At 49.9% G+C, this 18,985-nt stretch overlaps 1 protein-coding gene across 2 annotated transcripts in view; it reads left to right on the forward strand.

The window, feature by feature from the left end:
* Window positions 1-3,798: 3,798 nt before the first annotated feature.
* The window catches only part of RANBP9 (RAN binding protein 9), a 94,442-nt gene continuing 79,255 nt past the window's right edge, over window positions 3,799-18,985 (forward strand). Inside the window, exon 1 of one of the 2 annotated variants that reach the window (XM_051855085.3) lies at window positions 3,799-4,712. In XM_051855085.3, coding sequence (XP_051711045.3) covers window positions 4,139-4,712 — 574 coding nt within the window. In that variant the 5' untranslated portion in view covers window positions 3,799-4,138. Of the gene's footprint in view, window positions 4,713-4,864; window positions 4,903-18,985 lie in introns of those variants that run through there. The other variant, XM_089334437.1, reaches the window with a different exon arrangement.

The raw sequence follows: 18,985 nt of genomic DNA on the forward strand, positions 1-18,985 counted from the left end.
ATTTGGGTAGTGCTATAATTGTTGCATAGCCTTATTTCATTTAGCACATCATAACAATTTTTCCTTGTCTTTAAAATCGTATTTTTAAAGATTTATTTATCTGGGGCTGGTGCCGTGGCGTGGTGGGTAAAGCGGTTGCCTGCAGTGCCAGCATCCAGTATGGGCCCTGGTTTGGATCCAGGCTGCTCCATTTCCAATCCATCTCTCTGCTATGGCTTAGGAGAGCAGTAGAGGATGGGCCAAGTCCTTGGGCCTCTGCACCCATGTGGGAGACCCAGAAGAGGTTCCTGGCTCTCGGCTTCAGTTTGGCCCAGTTCTGGCCATTGGGGCTATTTGGGGAGTGAACCAGTGGATGGAGGACCCCTCTCTCTCCACAATGGCCAGGGCTAGACAGGCTGAAGCTAGGAGCCTGGAACTCCATCCGGGTCTCACACATGGGTGTGGATGGCAGGGGCCCAAGCACTTGTGCCATCTTTTGCTGGTTTCCCAAATGCGTTAGCAGGCAGCTGGCTTGGAAGCAGAGCAGCCTGGACCCGTATGGGATGCTGGCATCACAGGCAGGGGCTGTCTCCAGCACTGAGTAGGTCAAGAGCAAGGGGGTGTCTTTTTCCAATTGGATGGCCTTCTTTGGGGGGGGCGCATTTCACTGCCCAGAGGGCTTCCTTATTTACAATATTCACAGGGGGTGGGCATTGGGCACAGCAGGTTAAGGTACTACTTAGGATGTGCACATTCCATTGAGTGTCTGAAATTGGACTGAAATGCCTGTGTTCATGGCCCACCTCCATTGTGCTGTACATCCTGGGAGGCAGCCTGGGGTCACTGACACTGACCTGGGAGGCCTGAACTGAGATTTTGGCTCCCGGTTTCCAGCCTTGCCCAGCCCCAGCTGTTGTGTGCATTTGGGGAGTGCAGCAGGGGATGGGAATTATTTTTCTCTTTCTGCTTTTCATAACACACACACACACACACACACACACGCAAGCAAGAGCTGGGCCTAGCAGTTACGACGCCAGCGTCAGTTTCAGTTCCATGTGACCCCTGACATCATCTTCCTGCTTATTGATACCCCAGGAGGCAGCTGGTTATGGGTCTAAGGGTTGGGTCCCTGTCCCCATTCTGATAGACCCCGACTGAGGTCCAGGCTACAAGCTGCAGTATCCCTGCCCTACCCCAAGCTATTGTCTGCTTGTCCGAGGCTCTCTCTTCTCAAATAAATCAAACCAAAGAAAAATTCACACAAATGTGCTACATGTGCTACTGTAGTCCTGATTCTATTGAGCAGGGTATAGGATAATTTCTTCAACTAGTCGCTTCGCTTTGGGCATTTAATCTGCTTCCATATTTCACTTACCATTAATACTTTTCTTAGTGAAGATTCTCAGACCAGAATCACTTCCACAGTTAGATTTTGTTGTTTTTACTTTTAACGCCTACTTTTTCATTTATTAGAGAGAGAGGGAAAGTGGGAAGGAGGGAGGGAGGGAGAGAGAGAGAGAGAGAGAGAGAGAATCTTCTATCTGTTGGTTCACTCCCCAAATGCCTGCAACAGCCAGGGCTGGGCCAGGCTTAAGCCAGACACTGCCTCCAGGTCTCCCACATGGGAGGCAGGGACCCAAGGACTTCTGCCATCACCTGCTGCCTCCCACGGTGCACATTAGCAGGAAGCTGGACTGGAAGGGGAAGCAGGACTTGAACTAGAGACTGATGTAGGATTTAGACATGCCACCTGTGGCTTCTTAACCAGACGTGCCACAGTGCACAGTGAACTTGGTTTATAGTTCTGAATAGACAAGCCAAAAGGCATGAACTGTTCTCTGTCTCTTTATAAATATCACCAAATAGGTGGCTTTCCGAAATAATGTTATCACTGTTCTCGACCTCCTTTGGTATGACAAAGAGCCGCTTCCACAACATCCTTCAAATCATGAATTCCTTGAGTTTGGCTGTTTGAAGAATAACCAGTTGCTCCTATAGAAAGCTCCCAGTATAATGTCAGACAATTCTATGCCTCAAAGATTCCTAAAATATGGAAAGTTCTAGATGGTTTCTGAGTGAGCTGCTATAAAAAGTGTATCTTCATAACTACCAGTAAAACCTTGATGACTATTTCAAGAGCTTGGAGCCCATTTGTTCTACCATGGCTATCCTACATTTAAATAGAGCTTGGCTTACATTGGACTCATTGTTACTGTAATAGAAATCAGTTAAAGAACAATTTAAATACAATTCCTTCAATAACTAAGTGCAGCAGCTTGAAAAATTCATCAAACGCTAAATTTTTTTTTTTTTAAGATTTATTTATTTGAAAGGCAGAAAGAGGGCACGAGAGAGGTCTTTCATCTGCTGGTTCACTCCCTACAAGGCCTCAATGGCAGAAGCCAGGAGCTTCATCCAGGTCTTCCACGCGGATGGCATTGCACAGGACTTGGGCCATCCTCCGCTGCTTTCCCAGGGGCATTAGCAGGGTGCTGGCTAGGAAGCGGAGCACCTAGGACACAAACTGGCACCCATATGGGATGTCACCATTGCAGGCGGTGGCTTAGCTCCCTGAGTCACAATGCCAGGCTCGAGATTATTATTTTTTAAAGAAAAATGGGGTGGGACCGGTGCAGTGGCGCAGCTGGTTAAAGCCCTGGCCTGAAGCGCTGGCATCTCATATGGACGCCGGTTCGAGATCCGGCTGCTCCTCTTCCGATCCAGCTCTCTGCTGTGGCCTGGGAAAGCAGTAGAAGACGGCCCAAGTGCTTGGGCCCCTGCACCCATGTGGGAGACCTGGAAGAAGCTCCTGGCTCCTGGCTTTGGATCGGTGCAGCTCTGGCTGTTGCGGCCAATTGGGGAGTGAACCAGCGGATGGAAAACCTCTCTCTCTGTAACTCTGCCTCTCTAATAAATAAATCTTAAAAAAGGATGTGTATACATCCGGTCTTTGTAAACATAAAGCCCACTTCTGCTAGCTAGGAGAGGGTAAGCCGAACACACGGAGGTAGTGACAACGCAACAGTAACGCGGGTCGGGTCTGGCAGGTCGTGCGAATCAGCTGCTCGGACCAAGCGCTCTGCTGACCTCCGTAAACATTCCCTGGTTCTGAAACAGGGCGTACTTCTCTGCTAACCTAACAAAGCGAGCTGTTAGCGGGAATGCACGAAGTCTGTAAAACGTCTGACTGGTTCTAGAAGCCCTTCCTAAAGACTTAACATCCTAGCCCGGTGTTCCTACAGTTCTCGTCGCCGCTCCGTTAGCATTTCCGAAACAGCACCCAGTACTACTGTGAAGTCCACTTGGGGTGCTCGTCCAATTCCTATCTCAAGCGGGACACTCGGCTTTCGGCAATGGTTTCCACCGCCCATGTGATCCACGTCAAGGCCGTCTGAGCGCCGCGCGAAGCGTGGACAGCGGGCTGTGCCTCCGCGACCACGCCGCCCCCAGGGCTCGGAGCTCCGCACGACCGGCCCCGGGGCTCCCCGAGCGCTCCGGGGGCGCCCGCAGGCCGGGCTCGCGGCGGCCCCAGCGGGGCTCGATTGCTCTCGCCTGGGCGCAACGCCTCACGGCGGCCCGGAGGAGCCCCGCGGCGCGGAGGTGGGGCGACGACCACAAAAAGCAGCCCGGGGGGCGGAGACTGGCCGGCGGCGGCCGTGAGGCGGGGGCGGCAGGCCCGAGGCGAGCGTCCCCGCAGGTCCCCGCGGCGTCGGGAGCCCCGCGCCCGCGCCGGCGAGCGGGCGCGGCCCAGGGGCCTTCGCCGCACGCAGCCGGGACCCCGCGGCCCGCCCCCCGCGCCTCCGGCCCGCCCCCTCGCCTGGCGCCGCCCGCGCGCAGCGTCTCGCGCCGGCCCGCCGGGAAACAGCCGCGAGAGCTTGCGGTGCGGCGGCCGCCAGCGCGCCCGCGTCCGCCCGCGTCGGCCCCCCGCGCGCCTGGGGTGCTCCGGCCAACGTTCTCTCGGGGCCTGCCCGGGCCCGCCGCCCACTCCCGCGGCCCCCCAACCGCCGCGCTCTCCCCGGGCGCGCGCGGCCCCTCCGCCTGCTTCCGGGGCGGGCGGACTCGGCGCCTGGTGCCGGCGGCCGCAGCGACAGCGCCCCCGGCCAGCGGAGGAGGAAGGAGAGAAGAGGTGGAGGTGGCCGCAGGCTGAGTCGCGGCCGGGATGTCCGGGCAGCCGCCGCCGCCGCCGCCGCCGCCGCAGCCGCCACAACAACAGCAGCAGCTGCCGCCGCCGCCGCCTGCGGCCGTGGCCCCGGTCTCCGGAGTCGTCCTGCCCGCTCCCCCGGCCGTCGGCGCCGGCTCCTCTCCGGCAGGCTCGCCCGGCGGCGGCAGCAGCGGCGGCGGCGGCTTGGGGGCCGCGGCAGCCGCGCTGCTCCTCCACCCGCCGCCGCCGCCGCCGCCGCCGCCCCCGGCCACCGCGGCCCCGCCGCCGCCGCCGCCGCCCCCCGCCGCCGCCGCCTCGGCAGCCGCCCCCGCCAGCGCGCCCCCTGCGCCCCCGGGCCTCTCGGCGGGGCCCGGCCCGGCCCCGGGCCTGGCGGCGGGCAGCAGCGCCGCGGCCCCCTTCCCGCACGGAGACTCGGCCCTGAACGAGCAGGAGAAGGAGCTGCAGCGGCGGCTGAAGCGCCTTTACCCGGCGGTGGACGAGCAGGAGACGCCGCTGCCGCGGTCCTGGAGCCCGAAGGACAAGTTCAGCTACATCGGCCTCTCGCAGAACAACCTGCGGGTGCACTACAAAGGTACTGGGCGTGTGTCCTGCGGTGGGGGAGCGGGGGCGCTGACCCGACGTGTCCGGCCGCCGCCCGCGACGCTCGCGACCCGGGCCCTGGGCGGTGACCCGGCGCAGGGGTCGCGGGGCCGCGGCCGGGGGACAGGGTGAGCGCGCTGCCCCGGGGCGGGGGAGCCGGGATGACAGGACGGCGCGGCGAGGTCGGTCCTGGGCTCGGGCTGGGTTACATTGTTCTCCAGGTGGCGGCTCGGGCGTGCTTTTTTCTTCCGGAGAGGAGGAGAGGCAGGCCTTGGGGGAGGAGTAGGCGGTGGAGGGTTTGGGCCCGCAGTGAGGCCAGGGACTGTCTGCGGGGGGACAAAAGGACGAGGGGCCCAGGTTTGCCAGCCCCGTCTCCCGCTGAAAGCCGGTGGGAGGCTGCGCTTGCTAGGGGAGCAGAAACCTGTCACTCCTGCTCCGAGATGCCCTGTGTTTCCGGGTTGGTGCTGCGTGAAGTCTTGCGGAAAAGCGAGCGGTTTAAAACCAGTGTCATTCAGTAGCTTAAAGGAAAGTGGATTATATTTTACACCTGCAGTGGAAAAAAAAAAAAAAAAGCAACCAACCTTAGCCTGGTGGTGCCCCCCCCCCCATCTTCTCCTAGGGCATGCAACAAAGCTTTAAGCAAATCAGTTGCCTATGAAATTATAAATTGCCATGGGAATTTTTGAAATGTAGCCCAGGTTGTCGGTAGCATGCATCGAAGTTTGCTTGTGTGGAATGAAAAGATCCATCTCGCGTAGCAGGCGGTCTGGAAACAGATGCAGTGTTTTAGGCCCCAAACCCGAGGCCGGAGCTTGGGCGTCCAGAGCAGCCTCATTTTGATTGGCTACAAAGGGAGGGTCTTACCCAGCGCCCAGTGCGTGGCCTCTCCGCAGAGGTATAAACAACTTTGTGGCTGAATTCTCAAAAGTATACAGGCACGAAATTGGTGGAGAACCTTGATACATGAGTTACTGTTTACTCGGAAGGGACGGTGGCAGCAGGAACCGAGCAGAGGGTTTGGCCGCGGGGAGCCAGGCGCAGGAACAGGCCTCCTTGGCATTCCTTTGTATCCAGAGCAGGGCTTTCCGTTCCTAACGCGATGCTCCTGGAGGCTGGACGTTTGGGAACACGGCGTCTTTGTCTCGTCAGTTCCCTTGCGAAGTGATGCTTCTGTTCTCAGATCCGGGTGGACCGCCCGGTGTTCTGAAGTGTTTGCGCGTGATCTGGCTGCCAGCAGGCTTTTGTTGGACTTGACAGGACTTTCCCCCTGAAGTTTGCCAGCTGCGCGTTTGAAAGGTGGCGAGCACTGGGAGAACCCCAGCCTCCCTGCAGGGCCGTTGCACGTGTGTTCCTGGGAGCAGAGAGGGAGTTGGCTGGGTGGTGGGTAAGGAAATTCCCAGCCCTGGATTTCCAGGGCACCTACGAGGCGTGATTACAGGTTGTTGAGCGCCGCGCACGCTTTGAGTTGTGTAAACAGAACATTGATGATGTGGGGCAGTGGAGAGCGCGTGTTTCTGTGAAATTGGTTGGAGTTTGGATTATTGATGATGCGGCTGTCTCAGCTGTCCTGATGGCTTCTTCATTGCTTTCTGTTGTGTGAGACTTAGATTCACTTTGGAAACGTCACTCTTTCATAAACTGTAAACCATTCTTTCTGGAAGAACGGTCTGTTGTTGGTCATCCTCCCCCCCACTTTGTTTCTCCCTCCCTCTTGTACACATGGTTCTCTTTTTCCCCCACGTCCGTCCCTGCCCCCGGTCCAGTTACTTCTCTGTGTGTTTCCTGTCTTCTGGGAGGACTCCTCAGGGTGTACTGGGCAGCTCTGTCTCAGAAGTGAAGGAAGGGCAGTGGGGGGAGTCCTAGGTAGTGGTGAAGGTACTCGGAATCCCGAGAGAAGAGGAGTGAATTTTTGTTTAATCTATCATTGGGCTGCGGTGATTTTACGTAATCATTATGAGCTAGGTGGAACATTCAAAGCCATTATTTATGTATTTTTGCATATTATAGACTTTCAAAAGATTGATCATAATTATTTTCCAGAATGATGGATATTTTCCTTAACCTTGAAATACAAATGTCTTGATTTGTTTTTGCCCTGAACATATCCTGCTTTTAGATTTTTTTTTTAAGATATTATTTGTCTTAAGGGGCCTTGCTGCTTTTGGAAGCTGCATTGTTCCTAAAATGATTGGAAGGGATTAATGTTAACATGTAGATAAAGTCTGTTGGCTTGCAGAAGCGTAACGGTGTGCAAGGTGTAGGTGAGCCCTTCAATAAAACCTGCTAAGCAGTCACAAACCAAGGATTGAAACACTCAGGGATGGCCCATCTTATTCTTACAGTTCTTGTCAGCAGTAAATAAGCACAAAATGTGACAAGTTTGACTTCATTATGATGATAACTTCATTCTGCTTTTAGAACATTTTAATGAATGGTATATCCAGTTAGTCAAAATGTTTTAATTAGATCGCATTTTTGTATTTTTTAAAATTATTACTACTTACTACAGAGTGTTTTGATACACACTACTGGATATGGACAAGATTATGGAATTCTCATTGTGGATTGGAGAAAGTGGGAGACACCTGGAGGTTAGGTTTTTCCCCGTCACTCGGAAGCGAGGACTGGAAACTAATTTTCAGCAACTCCCGAGTGCTCTTTCCACTCCACTGTATTGTTGTTTCTTTGAATTCCTGTGAGAATTCCCTCAAGTAGATAAAGTGCTGTGACCACATTTAGAACTTTCTGAAGAGTTGGGCTTAAGTACTTCCTAGGGGCAGCTGTTTGGCTCATGGACTCCTGCGTCCTCGGTTGGGGTGCCGGGGTCGGGCCTCGCTCTGCTTTTCACTCAGTTTCCTTCTGCTGAGCACCCTGGGGGCCACAGCGGTGGCTCAGGTATTTGTGGGAGACCGGCTTGAGTTCCTTGCCTTGGTCTGGCTCATTCCTGGCTGTTATGGGAGTTTGGGAGTGTGACTCGAGTGCATGGAAGGTCTCTCCTGTGCTTCCTCAGGGAAGAGGAGGAGGAGCAGGAGCGGTAACTGGAAGGCGCGAATGCCTTGGGAAAGCCCGGACACCTTCGTTTTACTGATTTAGGACAGCTTTGGAGATCACAGACAAGGGAAGTTGGGATGAAGGGAAGTGATAGGAGTGGCTGGAATTGTACTTGTTAGTTGAAGTGGTGGTAACAGTATCTAACCGGATTGAATTTTGTTTACTGACTGCCCTCTTCACATGTATCCTATCATTAGTCCTTTAATACTTTGTAAATGTAGTTGTTTGTTTAAAATCTAGCAGTTAAGGCGGAACAGATATTTCCACAAATAGTTGTTTGCCTACATCTATAAATTTCTGTTAAGAATTGTGAGGTAATATAAAAATACTCCTTAAGATCAAAACATTTATAAACCAAACTGAGGGGCCAGTTTTGTGGTGTAGCCGAATAAGCCACAGTTTGTGACTCCCACATCCGGTGTCAGTGCTGGTTCTAGTCTGGCTGCTCTGCTTCCTGCTGACGTGCCTGGGAAGGCAGCTGAAGATGGCCCAGAACCTGGGCCCTGACACCCATGTGGGAGACCTCGATGGAGTTCCAGCCTCCTGGCTTCCGCCTGGCCCAGCCCTGGCTGTTTACAGTCTTTCTAGGGGTGAACCAGTAGATGGAAGCTCGCTTGCTCGTGCGCTCTCTCTCTCTCTGATGCTCTTTCAAATAAATAAATAAACAAATGGATATTTTTTAAAAGATTTATTTATTTATTTGAAAGTCAGAGTTACAGAGAGAGAGAGAGAGAGGTCTTCCATCCGCTGGTTCACTCCCCAATTGGCTGCAATGGCCGGAGCTGCGCTGATCTGAAGCCAGGAGCCAGGAGCTTCTTCCGGGTCCCCCATGCAGGTGCAGGGGCCAAGGACTTGGGCCATCTTCCGCTGCTTTCCCAGGCCATAGCAGAGAGCTGGATCAGAAGAGGAGCAGCCTGGTCTCAAACCGGCGCCCCATATAGGATGCTGGTGCTTCAGGCCAGGGCAGTAACCTGCTGCACCACAGTACTGGCCCCACAAATGAATAAATCTTAAAAAAATTATTTTTAAAAAAGTGTAACATCAAAATATATTTAAAGACAAAAATAAAAACCAATCTGAGGTTTCCCTAGGGATTTGTTAGCCAAAATTTTGGGAAATTAGCTTTATTTATTTTGTAAAGATTTACTGTATTTTTATTTGAAAGGCGGAGCTATAGAGAGAGGGAGATCTTCCATCCTCTGGTTCACTCCCCAGATGGCCGCAATGGCCAGAGAGGGTCAGGTCGAAGCCAGGAGCTTCATTCATGGGCCCAGGGGCCACCTTCTGCTGCTTTCCCAGGTCATTAGCAGGGAGCTGGATCAGAAATGGAGCAGCCAGGACTCGAACCTGTGCCCATATGGGATGCTGGCGTCACAGGCGGTGGCTTAACCCACGAAGCCACAACGCTGGTCCCGGGAAATCAGCTTTAAAAATGCCAGCTGGTAACTGCAAGTATCAAGTGAATCTAGCAATTCATACTAGCAGAAGTAGATAATAGTAATACTTTAGTTTTAAAGATTTTTTTTTATGTGAAATGCAGAATTAGAGAGGGAGAGAGAATCAGTCTTCTACCTGCTGATTGACTCCCCACATAGACCCTAGGGCTGGGTCAGGCTGAGGCCAGAAGCCTGAATTCCATCTGGGTCTCTCCGGTGGGTGGCAGAGGCCCATCTCTTCTGCTCTCCAGGCTCAGTAGCAGGGAGCTGGATGGGATGTGGAGCAGCCGGGACTCCAGCTGTGGGATGCCAGTGTTCCGGGTCGTGGCTTAACCTGCTGCGCCACAGTGCTGGCCCCAACAGTGATTAATTTATTGAGCAACTCAGTAAGGCAGATACTGTTCTAGACAGTTGGTGTGTGTGTCTTGCTTACCTTTCATTCAACAAACTTTGTGAATGTTTATTTTGTGCCAGGTCTGGGTATTCAGGAGTGATTGAGGCACTGTCTGGGAAATCAGAGAATTCAAAGGAGTAAAACATAGTAGTGAGGGAAGTGCTATAAAGAGTACTCTGGGGGTCTGGCACTGTGGCGTAGCAGGTAAAGCCGCCGCCTGCAGTGCCGGCATCCTTTAGGGGCGCCGCTTCAAGTCCCAGCTGCTCCACTTTTGATCCAGCTCTCTGCTATGGTCTGGGAAAGCAGTAGAAAGTGGCCCAAGTCCTTGGGTCCCTGCACTTGTGTGGGAGACCCCGAAGAAGCTCCTGGCTTCAGATCAGCCCAGCTCTGGCTGTTGCGGCCGTTTGGAGAGTGAACCAGTGGATTGGAGATTCTCGCTCTCTCGCTCTCTCTCTCTGCCTCTCTGTAACTCTGCCTTTCAAATAAATAAATACATCTTAAAAAAAAAAAAAAAGAATACTATGGAAGATGGAGGAGCGTCTGACCCAGGCTGACAGTGGAAAGGAGGAAGGGGGTGGGTCACCGACAGCCTGTAGTCGTAGAAGATGAGTAGGGTATAGGGGAAGAGGAAGGGCTGGGCATTATAAATGAAAGGCAAAAGCATAGAGGAGAGAGTTACTGGGTATTTTTGGATCTACAGGCAATTTGGGACTGTTGGAATCTAGAATGTGTGACAAGATGCAGCTGGGAGAAGTTTGGTGAGGGACCTCCCAGAGTATTTGTTGCTTGTACATCTTATTCTGTAGGAGATGGAGAATCACCAAAGGATTTTATTAAAATTAAGAAAAGTGTTTATTGAGAAGGCAGAGGCGGATTTTCCATCTGCTGCAACAGGCAGGGCTGGGTGAGGGAAACTCAGTTGAGGTCTTCCACATGGGTGGCAGGGACCCAAGTAATTGAGCCATCCCCTCAGCGTGGCAGGAAGATGGATTCGGAGACAGAGCTAGGACTTGAACCCAGGCAGTCCGTTACGAGATGGGGGCAGCCCACGTGGCGTCTAATTGCTGTGCTAAATGCCTGCTCCATCATCAAAGGATTTTAAATAGGAAGCGACTGTGCTGTATCTTCATTTTTGTCAGACTGCACAATTGCTTGGAAGATAGATTCAAGGGATACAAGGCTGGAAACAGTAAAGTCTTTTGGAAAATGTTGTAGTGGGCCATGTTTCTTAGATATAAGGACCTCAGCTCAGTGGTAAGGACAGAGAACAGCAAGGGGTTTACGAGATATTTAAAGGCAATGCTGAAACAATAGGTTATTATTATTGTTATTATTATTATAAACTCTGTTGTGTTCTTGCAGTGAATCGTGGAGAAGTCAGTACTGAGTTACAGTATATTTGGGGATAAATGAAAATGGGATCTGAACCCTGTGGTGTGACTTCATGGACATTAGAGGTCAGACAAGCGTGGAGAGAGCAAGAGCAGGTCCTTGGCAGTACAGGGTGGTGCTGAGTGGTCTCACGGCCGGAATTCGTGACCATTCAGGTGACTCAGCTGCAGTCGCTGGCTTTGGACTGGTGTATCTTTTCCTTCCTATTTTAAAATTCCAGAGAGACTTAGCAGATAGGCCTAGCTCCCTGTCATCATTCATAGCTGGGCAGAGCAGAGCCTTTTGGTACATGCTGCGGTGTGAATTGGTGGCCCGCCAATCAGGTGCTCACCTGTGTTGAATTAGCCGTAGTGCTGTGAGGATACTTACCAAAAAAAACAAGGATATCCTGGCGTCTGGCCAATCTGGGTCCCACCGCTTTCAGTTGGGACAGCGTGGGAGGCCTTTTCCTAGGAAGGACTGTTGGCCCCATAATTGATCAGACACTCAGGAGAGAGGTCGAGACTCAGGGGTCTCCTCTACATGGTAGTTGAAACTCAGTGTTTGAAAGAATGTACAGTGAGCAAAGCAGTGGGCCAGAGGCGGAACCCTGAGCAACAGCCGCACTGAAAGCCTGGACGGACAGCTCCCTTCTAAGGCCTGGGAAAAGCAGTGGAAGATGCCTCAGGTTAAGTGTGGGAGGCCTGGATGAAGCTCCTGCTTGGCCTAGCCCAGCCCTGGCTGTTGTGGCCATCTGGGGAGTGAATCAGTGGATGGAAAATTCCCTCTCTCTCTGCCTCTGTGTGTGTGTCTCTTCCTCTCTGTAACTCTGACTTTTCTGTATTTTAAAGACTAGATGGAGTCTAGTAAGAGGTGGAAGAGAGGGACCTGGATAGTGAGTCGGTAGGGGGTCTTGTCCCAAAGTTGAGCATGGGAGGATGTGATCTTTAGTGTCCAGTGCAGCAAGTGCACTTAGTGAGACACACACCGTTTCCCAGTGAATTGGTAGATAGTGTTGACCTCGGGAGAGCAGTTTGAATTGAGAGATGGGGAGAAAAACCAGATTGCTGTGGGTTGAAAGTAAGTGGAAGGGAGCTGAGAAATGGATGAAAGAAGAGGTTAGGCAGAACCCGCAGAGAATGGAAGTTCAGGGAGGATGTGTGGTTTTGTTTTTCTTTGTTTTTAATGGCTGATAGTGGAGTTATATTTTTGCTTGGGGATCAGCTTCTAAGATCAGCGTTAAAGGTGAGAATTCCTGCATAAGCAGAATTATCTTTAAAAATCTCTCTGGGAAGTACTGTTATGCAACCATTGTATCACTTCTAAGTCAGTCATGTTTTAATTTGTGTGAGTAAAGCTGAAATGACATCAGTTACATGAGAATACTTACTTAGTACAAGGTATGGTATTCCGATAAGTACCTACAAAATGTAACATTTAACAAACAGATACTGGTAGTACCTGATTTTTATTTCCTTAAAGTTAAAAAGAAGTTCATTTTATTCACCACCAACATGAGAGTTATATATAGCAGGGGCATAGAACTTCGTGAAAGGCACATACTGCTCTTAGAGATTGAGAGGAAGAAGAGCGTGCAGAGACAGACGATGGAAAGACAGGCTCGAGAGCCCCCAGGGAGGAAAGGGTGTGCAGAGCTCCGTAGTTGGTGGTTAGTCTGAGAGGAGAGGAAAGTTCATACTGTTCCTTTCAGAGTGGGAGTTGACTGTGACCATGCCTGATAGCCTCTCGGTTACTTGATGAAATGGGCCATGAAGTTTGCACACTGGGTTTGAGTAGAGGATTTAAAGCTCACGGTGAATGATGAAAATGTGGACTAGCCTTTGAGGTATGTGGAACAAGAAGACTGGAGACTTCTGAAATCCAGTTAAACCAACTGGGAGAGCCCAGGTGACATCATTAGTTCATAACAGGAGTTGAGTGCAGGATGTTTGCAGGGCTTGATTCAGCGGAGCCAGCTGTCTTGGAGTAGGGAAGGTGGAGTATAATATGACAGGTGACTGGGGTTTTGCTGGTTGGGTGTGATAGGAGGGATTCAAGGTATTGGGAGCTTTTATTTTTTATTTATTTTTTAATTTTTTTAAAAAAGATTTTATTTATTTGAGAGAGAGACACAGAGAGGGAGAGACAGAGAGTTAGTTTTTCCATCTGCTGGTTCACTCCCCAAATGGCCCCAGTGGCTGGAGCTGAGCTGATCTGGAGCCAGGAGCCAGGAGCCAGGAGCTTCCTCTGGGTCCCCCAAATGGGTGCAGGGGCCCAAGTGCTTGGGCCATCTTCTACTGCTTTCCCAGGTCTTGGTAGAGAGCTGGATTGGAAGAGAAGCAGCTAGAACTAGAACTGGTGCGCATATGGGATGCTGGTGCCACAGGCAGAGGGTTAAGCTACTGTGCCACAGCACATGCCCCACAAGGTACTCGAGAGCTTTTAAATGATCATCCTGTGGTCTACCCTATAAGAAGAAAAGAGAAGAACACACACACACACACACACGAGAAGGTTTGGGGATTTGGTGATCCCATGATGAAGAGGAAGTGGAGAAGTGAGGCCTTCAGAAAAGGTAGAGAACAGGAGGTTGTGTAGGAGGAAGGTTGGGGCTTTTCTGCTATAATGCCCAAGTGCATTGGTGGAAAGACTTCGGGTTGTCTGTGCAATTGTGTGTGAAAAGTAACAGGACTTATGAGAAAGAGAGTTGGGGCAGCCACTTAAAATTTAGGGAAATTTGTGATAATTACAACAGCACAACACAGATTTTAGTCCTGATTAAATATTAGCCCATTGGCACTCATGCCCATATCACAGAGCTGATCTCTTCAGCCTTGGACCCTGGGGCTCTGGTTTCCTTCTTGGATTGCTTGATGGCTATTCAATGTAAATTTAAAATCTGATTCAGGGAGTACCTTTTGTCACAATTTTTTTTTTTTAATAAAAAGTAAATATATACCCTTGGTTAAAGTGAAAACACACACACACACAACATGACAATGCCTGTTTTGGGTGGAATGCAGAACAGCCATTGCTAGTGGGATTGCAAAGTGGCACAGTTACTTTGGAAGCTCCTTTGGCAATTTCTAACAAAGCTGAGCATACTGTTACCGTACGATCTGGTAGTGTTCCTAAGGAGTTACCCGACTGATTTAAAGACTTGCCCACATAGAAACTTGAGTGTGTTTATAGCAGCTTTATTCATAATTGCTAAAAACTGGAAGCAACCAAGATACCCTTTAAGAGGAGAATGGATAAACATACTAGTACATTCAGATAATGGGACATTATTCAATGATAAAAAAAAATGAGCTACCATGCCCTGCAAAGATATGGATCTTCTTCTTTTTTTTTTTTTTTTTTTTTTAAGATTTATTTTTATTTATTTGAAAAACAGAGTTAGAGAGAGAGAGAGGAAAATCTTCCAACCGCTGGTTCACTCCCCAAATGACCACTACGGCGGGAGCTGAGCTGATCCGAAGCAATGAGCCAGGAGCTTCTTGCAGGTCTCCCACTTGGGTGCAGGGGCCCAGGGACTTGGGCCATCTTCTGCTTTCCCAGGCCACAGCAGAGCACTGGATCAGAAATGGAGCAGAGGCCAGCGCTGTGGTGTGGTGGGTAAAGCTGCAGCCTGCATTGCTGACATCCCATACCGGCACTGGTTCAAGTCCCGGCTGCTCTACTTCCTTGGACCCCTGTACCCGCGTGGGAGACCTGGAAGAAGATTCTGGCTTCGGATCGGCACAGCTCCAACTGTTGCAGCCAGTTGGGGAGTGAACCATTGGATGGAAGACTTCTCGGAAGACGCGTGTGTGTGTGTGTGTGTGTGTGTGTGTGTGTTTGTAACTCTGACTTTCAAATAAATAAATCTTAAAATATGGAGCAGCTGGGACTTAAACTGGCACCCATGTGGGATGCCAGCTCTGTGGGCTGGGGCTTTAACTCGCTGCGCCACAGGGCTGGCCCCATGTATGCATCTTAAATGTATATTGCTAAGTGAAAGAAGCCAGTCTACCAAGACTAGATACTGTATTATTTCAATTTTATGACATTCTTGAAAAAGCAGGACTAGTAAAAAGATGAGGAGTTGCTAGGGGCTTAGAGTGAGGAAGAAGGAGTTGAGTAGACAATGACACTGTGTCCTTGTCAGACCTGTATAGGAATGGGGCACCTTTTGTCTGCCAAGGGCCGTTTGGATATTTATAGCATCATTCACAGGCCATACAAAATTATGAACTTAAAAATTAGTCTGCTATAGATTTATTGAAAGATTTTTTTAAAAGAATTTATTTAAGAGGTAGAGTTACAGACAGAGTGGGAGAGGCAGAAAGAAATGTCTTCCATCCACTGGTTTACTCCCCAAATGGCCAGAGCTGGGCCATTCCGAAGCCAGGAGCCAAGAGCTGCTTCCCAGTGTCCCCCATGGGTGCAGGGGCTCAAGCACTTGGGCCATCTTCCACTGCTTTCCCAGGCCATAGCAGAGAGCTAGATCGGAAGTGGAGCAGCCGGGAAATGAACTGGTGCTGCAGGCTGAGCCTTAGCCTACTACACCACAGCGCCAGCCCCAATTTATTCACATTTTCGTCTCTCCTGCAGTTGCCTTGGCAGGGCCAGACCAGGTGATTCCATGGGCCTCATGTGGCCCGCAGGCCAGACATTCCCCACCCCTGTGAACATTACTGCACAAAGAGTGAATCCTAATGTGTGCATTTAGAGATGGGGAAATCCCAGACTAGAATACAAGGTGTGACAAAACAATGGATTGTATGAGACAACCTGGGGAGGGGTGGGGGCTGCTGACCTAAGTAACTTTGGAAATCAGTAGAGTCTACAACTAAAGGCAAAACAAACTGTAGTTGGTAAAGTTCATTTCCTGTGGCTCTGTGGATTCATGATTCTTGTGTACTGGAACTGAACAATCACATGGGAGTGCAGATGATGGTAGCCAAGTTTCTCACTGTGGGGTGGGATTCACAGTAAGCAAAGGGAGGTGGTTAGACAGACCCACGTGGTAATGTATTAGAGCTGACGCCATCTGTATGAGCTCATTGTTAGGTGAGTATAGACGAAGGTGGGTCCATATGGAATGGATGCGTGTCTATGCATTGGTTAGCACACCCTTGCTCACGTCACTGCGAAGGCCTGGAGTCAGTGACACATCTGTGCCGTACCTCGGAACCAGACACTGGGCTCTACTCCTGTTGCAAAGTAAAAGCAAGCAGGACTCCTGGGAGAAGTGGTTGATCCTAGGGTTGGGGTAAGGAATATAAAAGATGAGCCTCCAGTATCCTTTAGTATCAGAAAGTCATAAACAAAACCAAAATACACATAATGGAGGATATGTCCAAGTGACAGAGGAGCCAAATGAAAAAGATTGCAATGTCCAGAGCTGAAGTGGGTTGGGCAACAAGATAAATAGAAATGAATTATAACCCAGAGTACAAAGTAAACATGTGTGAGATGTAGGAATCCATGTGGAAATAAGCTGAGGAAATGTTTCAGCACCTTTTAATCCACACTGCTGGCTTCACGGAGGGGCAAGCCCAGCAGCTCCTGAACTCTGTGGGCACAGGCCGTCCTGCTCCAGGAATCCCAGCTTTGTTTGTTTTCCTTTCCACTTAGGGTCTTCGTATAATGCTAACTTTTTTCTTTAATTCATTAATGTTCTGTGAAAAGCTGTGTTAAGAACCAGATGACTTCTTTATTACGCTGACACTTTCCCTATATTTTCCAAGTGTATGTGAGCTAATTTGTATTCAAGAAATGTGTTGTAGCTGAACAGACTTTATTAGAGCTTAATATTTATAGAGTGGATTAGTTTCAGGTGGTGTCAGAATCCAGCCTGTGGCTCCAGGAAGGAATGATTGACGTTCAGGAAGAAGTCAGTGAGAATAACAAAGCCCAGGAATTAAAAGTACTGAAACAGTAACAGAACCACAAGTAGGTGTATTAAGGCTATATGGATGACCTTTCCCTCTGTCTCTCTCTCACTGTCTATAACTCTACCTGTCAAATAAATTAAAAAAGAAAGAAAGAAAAAAAGGGTGTATGGGTCAGATACATGTTGATATGAGGGCATGTAAGCAGGAGGTTAGATCAGAGAGAGAGGTTAGAAGCAGAATAATTAATGATGTAAAGCCAGAGCTAGGAACTAAAGAATGAGTGTGACCAAACCAGGCTGTCTTAAAGGAGAGGGTAGGGCCTTCCCATTGTCCAGGCTTTGGCCTGGTCCGTGTGAAGAACTGAAAGGGCTGATGTGAGTAGAGCAGAAAGGAGGTGGAAAATGCAGGGGAAGGGCCAGGTCAGGCCAGGTTTCCGAGAAGTATTTCTTTCTTAAGCCAGGGAGGACATTTTGGAAGGAATTTTAGTTGTATAGAACGATGGTGATTCAAGAAGGCTGAAACTTTTTATTTTTTAAAAGATTTACTTATTTATTTGAAAGGCAGAGTTAGAGAGAGAGAGAAGTCCAGAGAGATCTATTCACTCCCTGAATTGCCCCAAGCCCTAGCAAGCAAGCAAACAAACAAACAAACAAACACAAACCTAGGAGCCTGGAACTCCATCTGGGTCTCCTACATGGGCGTCAGGAGCCCAAGTACTTGGGCCTTCTTCAGCTGCTTTCCATGAGCAAGGAGCTGGATTGGAAGTGATGCAGCCATATGGGATGCAGGTGTTGCAGCGGCGGCTTAACCCACTGCGCCTTAGACCTGGCCGCAGCTGATGTCTTTCTGCAGAAGGGCACTGGCTGGCTGCTTGTTGGAGAGTGGATTGGAGTGGGAGTGGCATGGCTTTCTTTGAACTCTTTCCATTTCAGTTAAATGGAACCAGCAAATTATTTAAAGGAAAAAAAGCTAACCTGGCTAGTCTCATTACAGTTGTGAAGCTAGTCTGAGGTTGTTTTTGATTACCGAATTTATGGTAATAAACTTGCAGCTGATGAGCATTTTTAGAAATAGGCACTACATTACCAGTCTCATCTAAGAAATAGAATTCTTTTAATCTGACATCTACATTTTCCCCTCTTTTAAATTTAAATTTAAAAATGAAACACATCCTTTTAATTTTAGCATTTATGAAATTTTTCTGCAGTGTCTTGGTAGAGCATAACAGTGAATCCCTGAAGATTTATGATTGTATAGTATTTTATAGTTATTTTTGCATAATAGAACAACATATGGGGTTTTACTTCATGGATTAAATGTATGATTCTACCAATTATGGGTGAGTTATGTAATCTTTGTGGAATTTCTTCATTTTCAGAAACTTGGTTCAGTTTTATAACTGTTGAATGAGAAACATCCATACAGAAACATCTGACACTTGGTGATAATTTATACGCTCAGATTTTAGTTTTCTCATAGAGGAGCAAGAACACTGGTAGGAAATGGGGGCAAACGTGGACTGGTTCCCAAACGCTCCTGTAACTAAATCTTTGTTTGCACTCAGTGCACACAGGTCAGGCTTCCTGAATGCTAGCGTAAATCCTGGCTTGAGTTCTCACTCAACGCTCATCTCACGACAGTGCATCTTCCTTAGTTTCCTCATCTGTGACATGGTGGGCATAGGGACTTCTGGATTCTCTTGTGGGGATCGAGAGCCCTGGCTGCGCCCAGAGGGACCCCCAGCTAGACTTAGTCTTTGTCTTGCTGCGTGAAACAGTACAACCGGGATACCTAAAGGCAGCGAGAAGAAAAGCGGGATTTATTGAAAGGCAAAGGGCTGGACACAAGACAGCAGTGTGGGCAACCTCATGAGGAAGATCTGCTCCCCCAGCCTGGGGTCCTCCTTTCGTAGGTAGGGCTGGTGCTCCGGCAGGGTCTGACTGAGGACCCAGAGGAGGCAGGGTTTGGGGTGGGGCTGCAGCCCACGTGGTGGTCTGCAGGAAGGTGTCTTGTGTCTGGTGCATGATGGAAAGTGAGGCTTAGCAGCTTGAGAAGTAGTGGGTGTGACCAGTGTCCAGTCTTGTTGAATCCGCAGGCCAGGGGCTGGGAGTGGGCTACACATATGGCTTGG

The sequence above is a fragment of the Oryctolagus cuniculus genome, chromosome 5, assembly GCF_051225735.1.
Source record: "Oryctolagus cuniculus isolate XC-2025 breed Fujian yellow rabbit chromosome 5, ASM5122573v1, whole genome shotgun sequence".
Classification (NCBI taxonomy): domain Eukaryota; kingdom Metazoa; phylum Chordata; class Mammalia; order Lagomorpha; family Leporidae; genus Oryctolagus; species Oryctolagus cuniculus.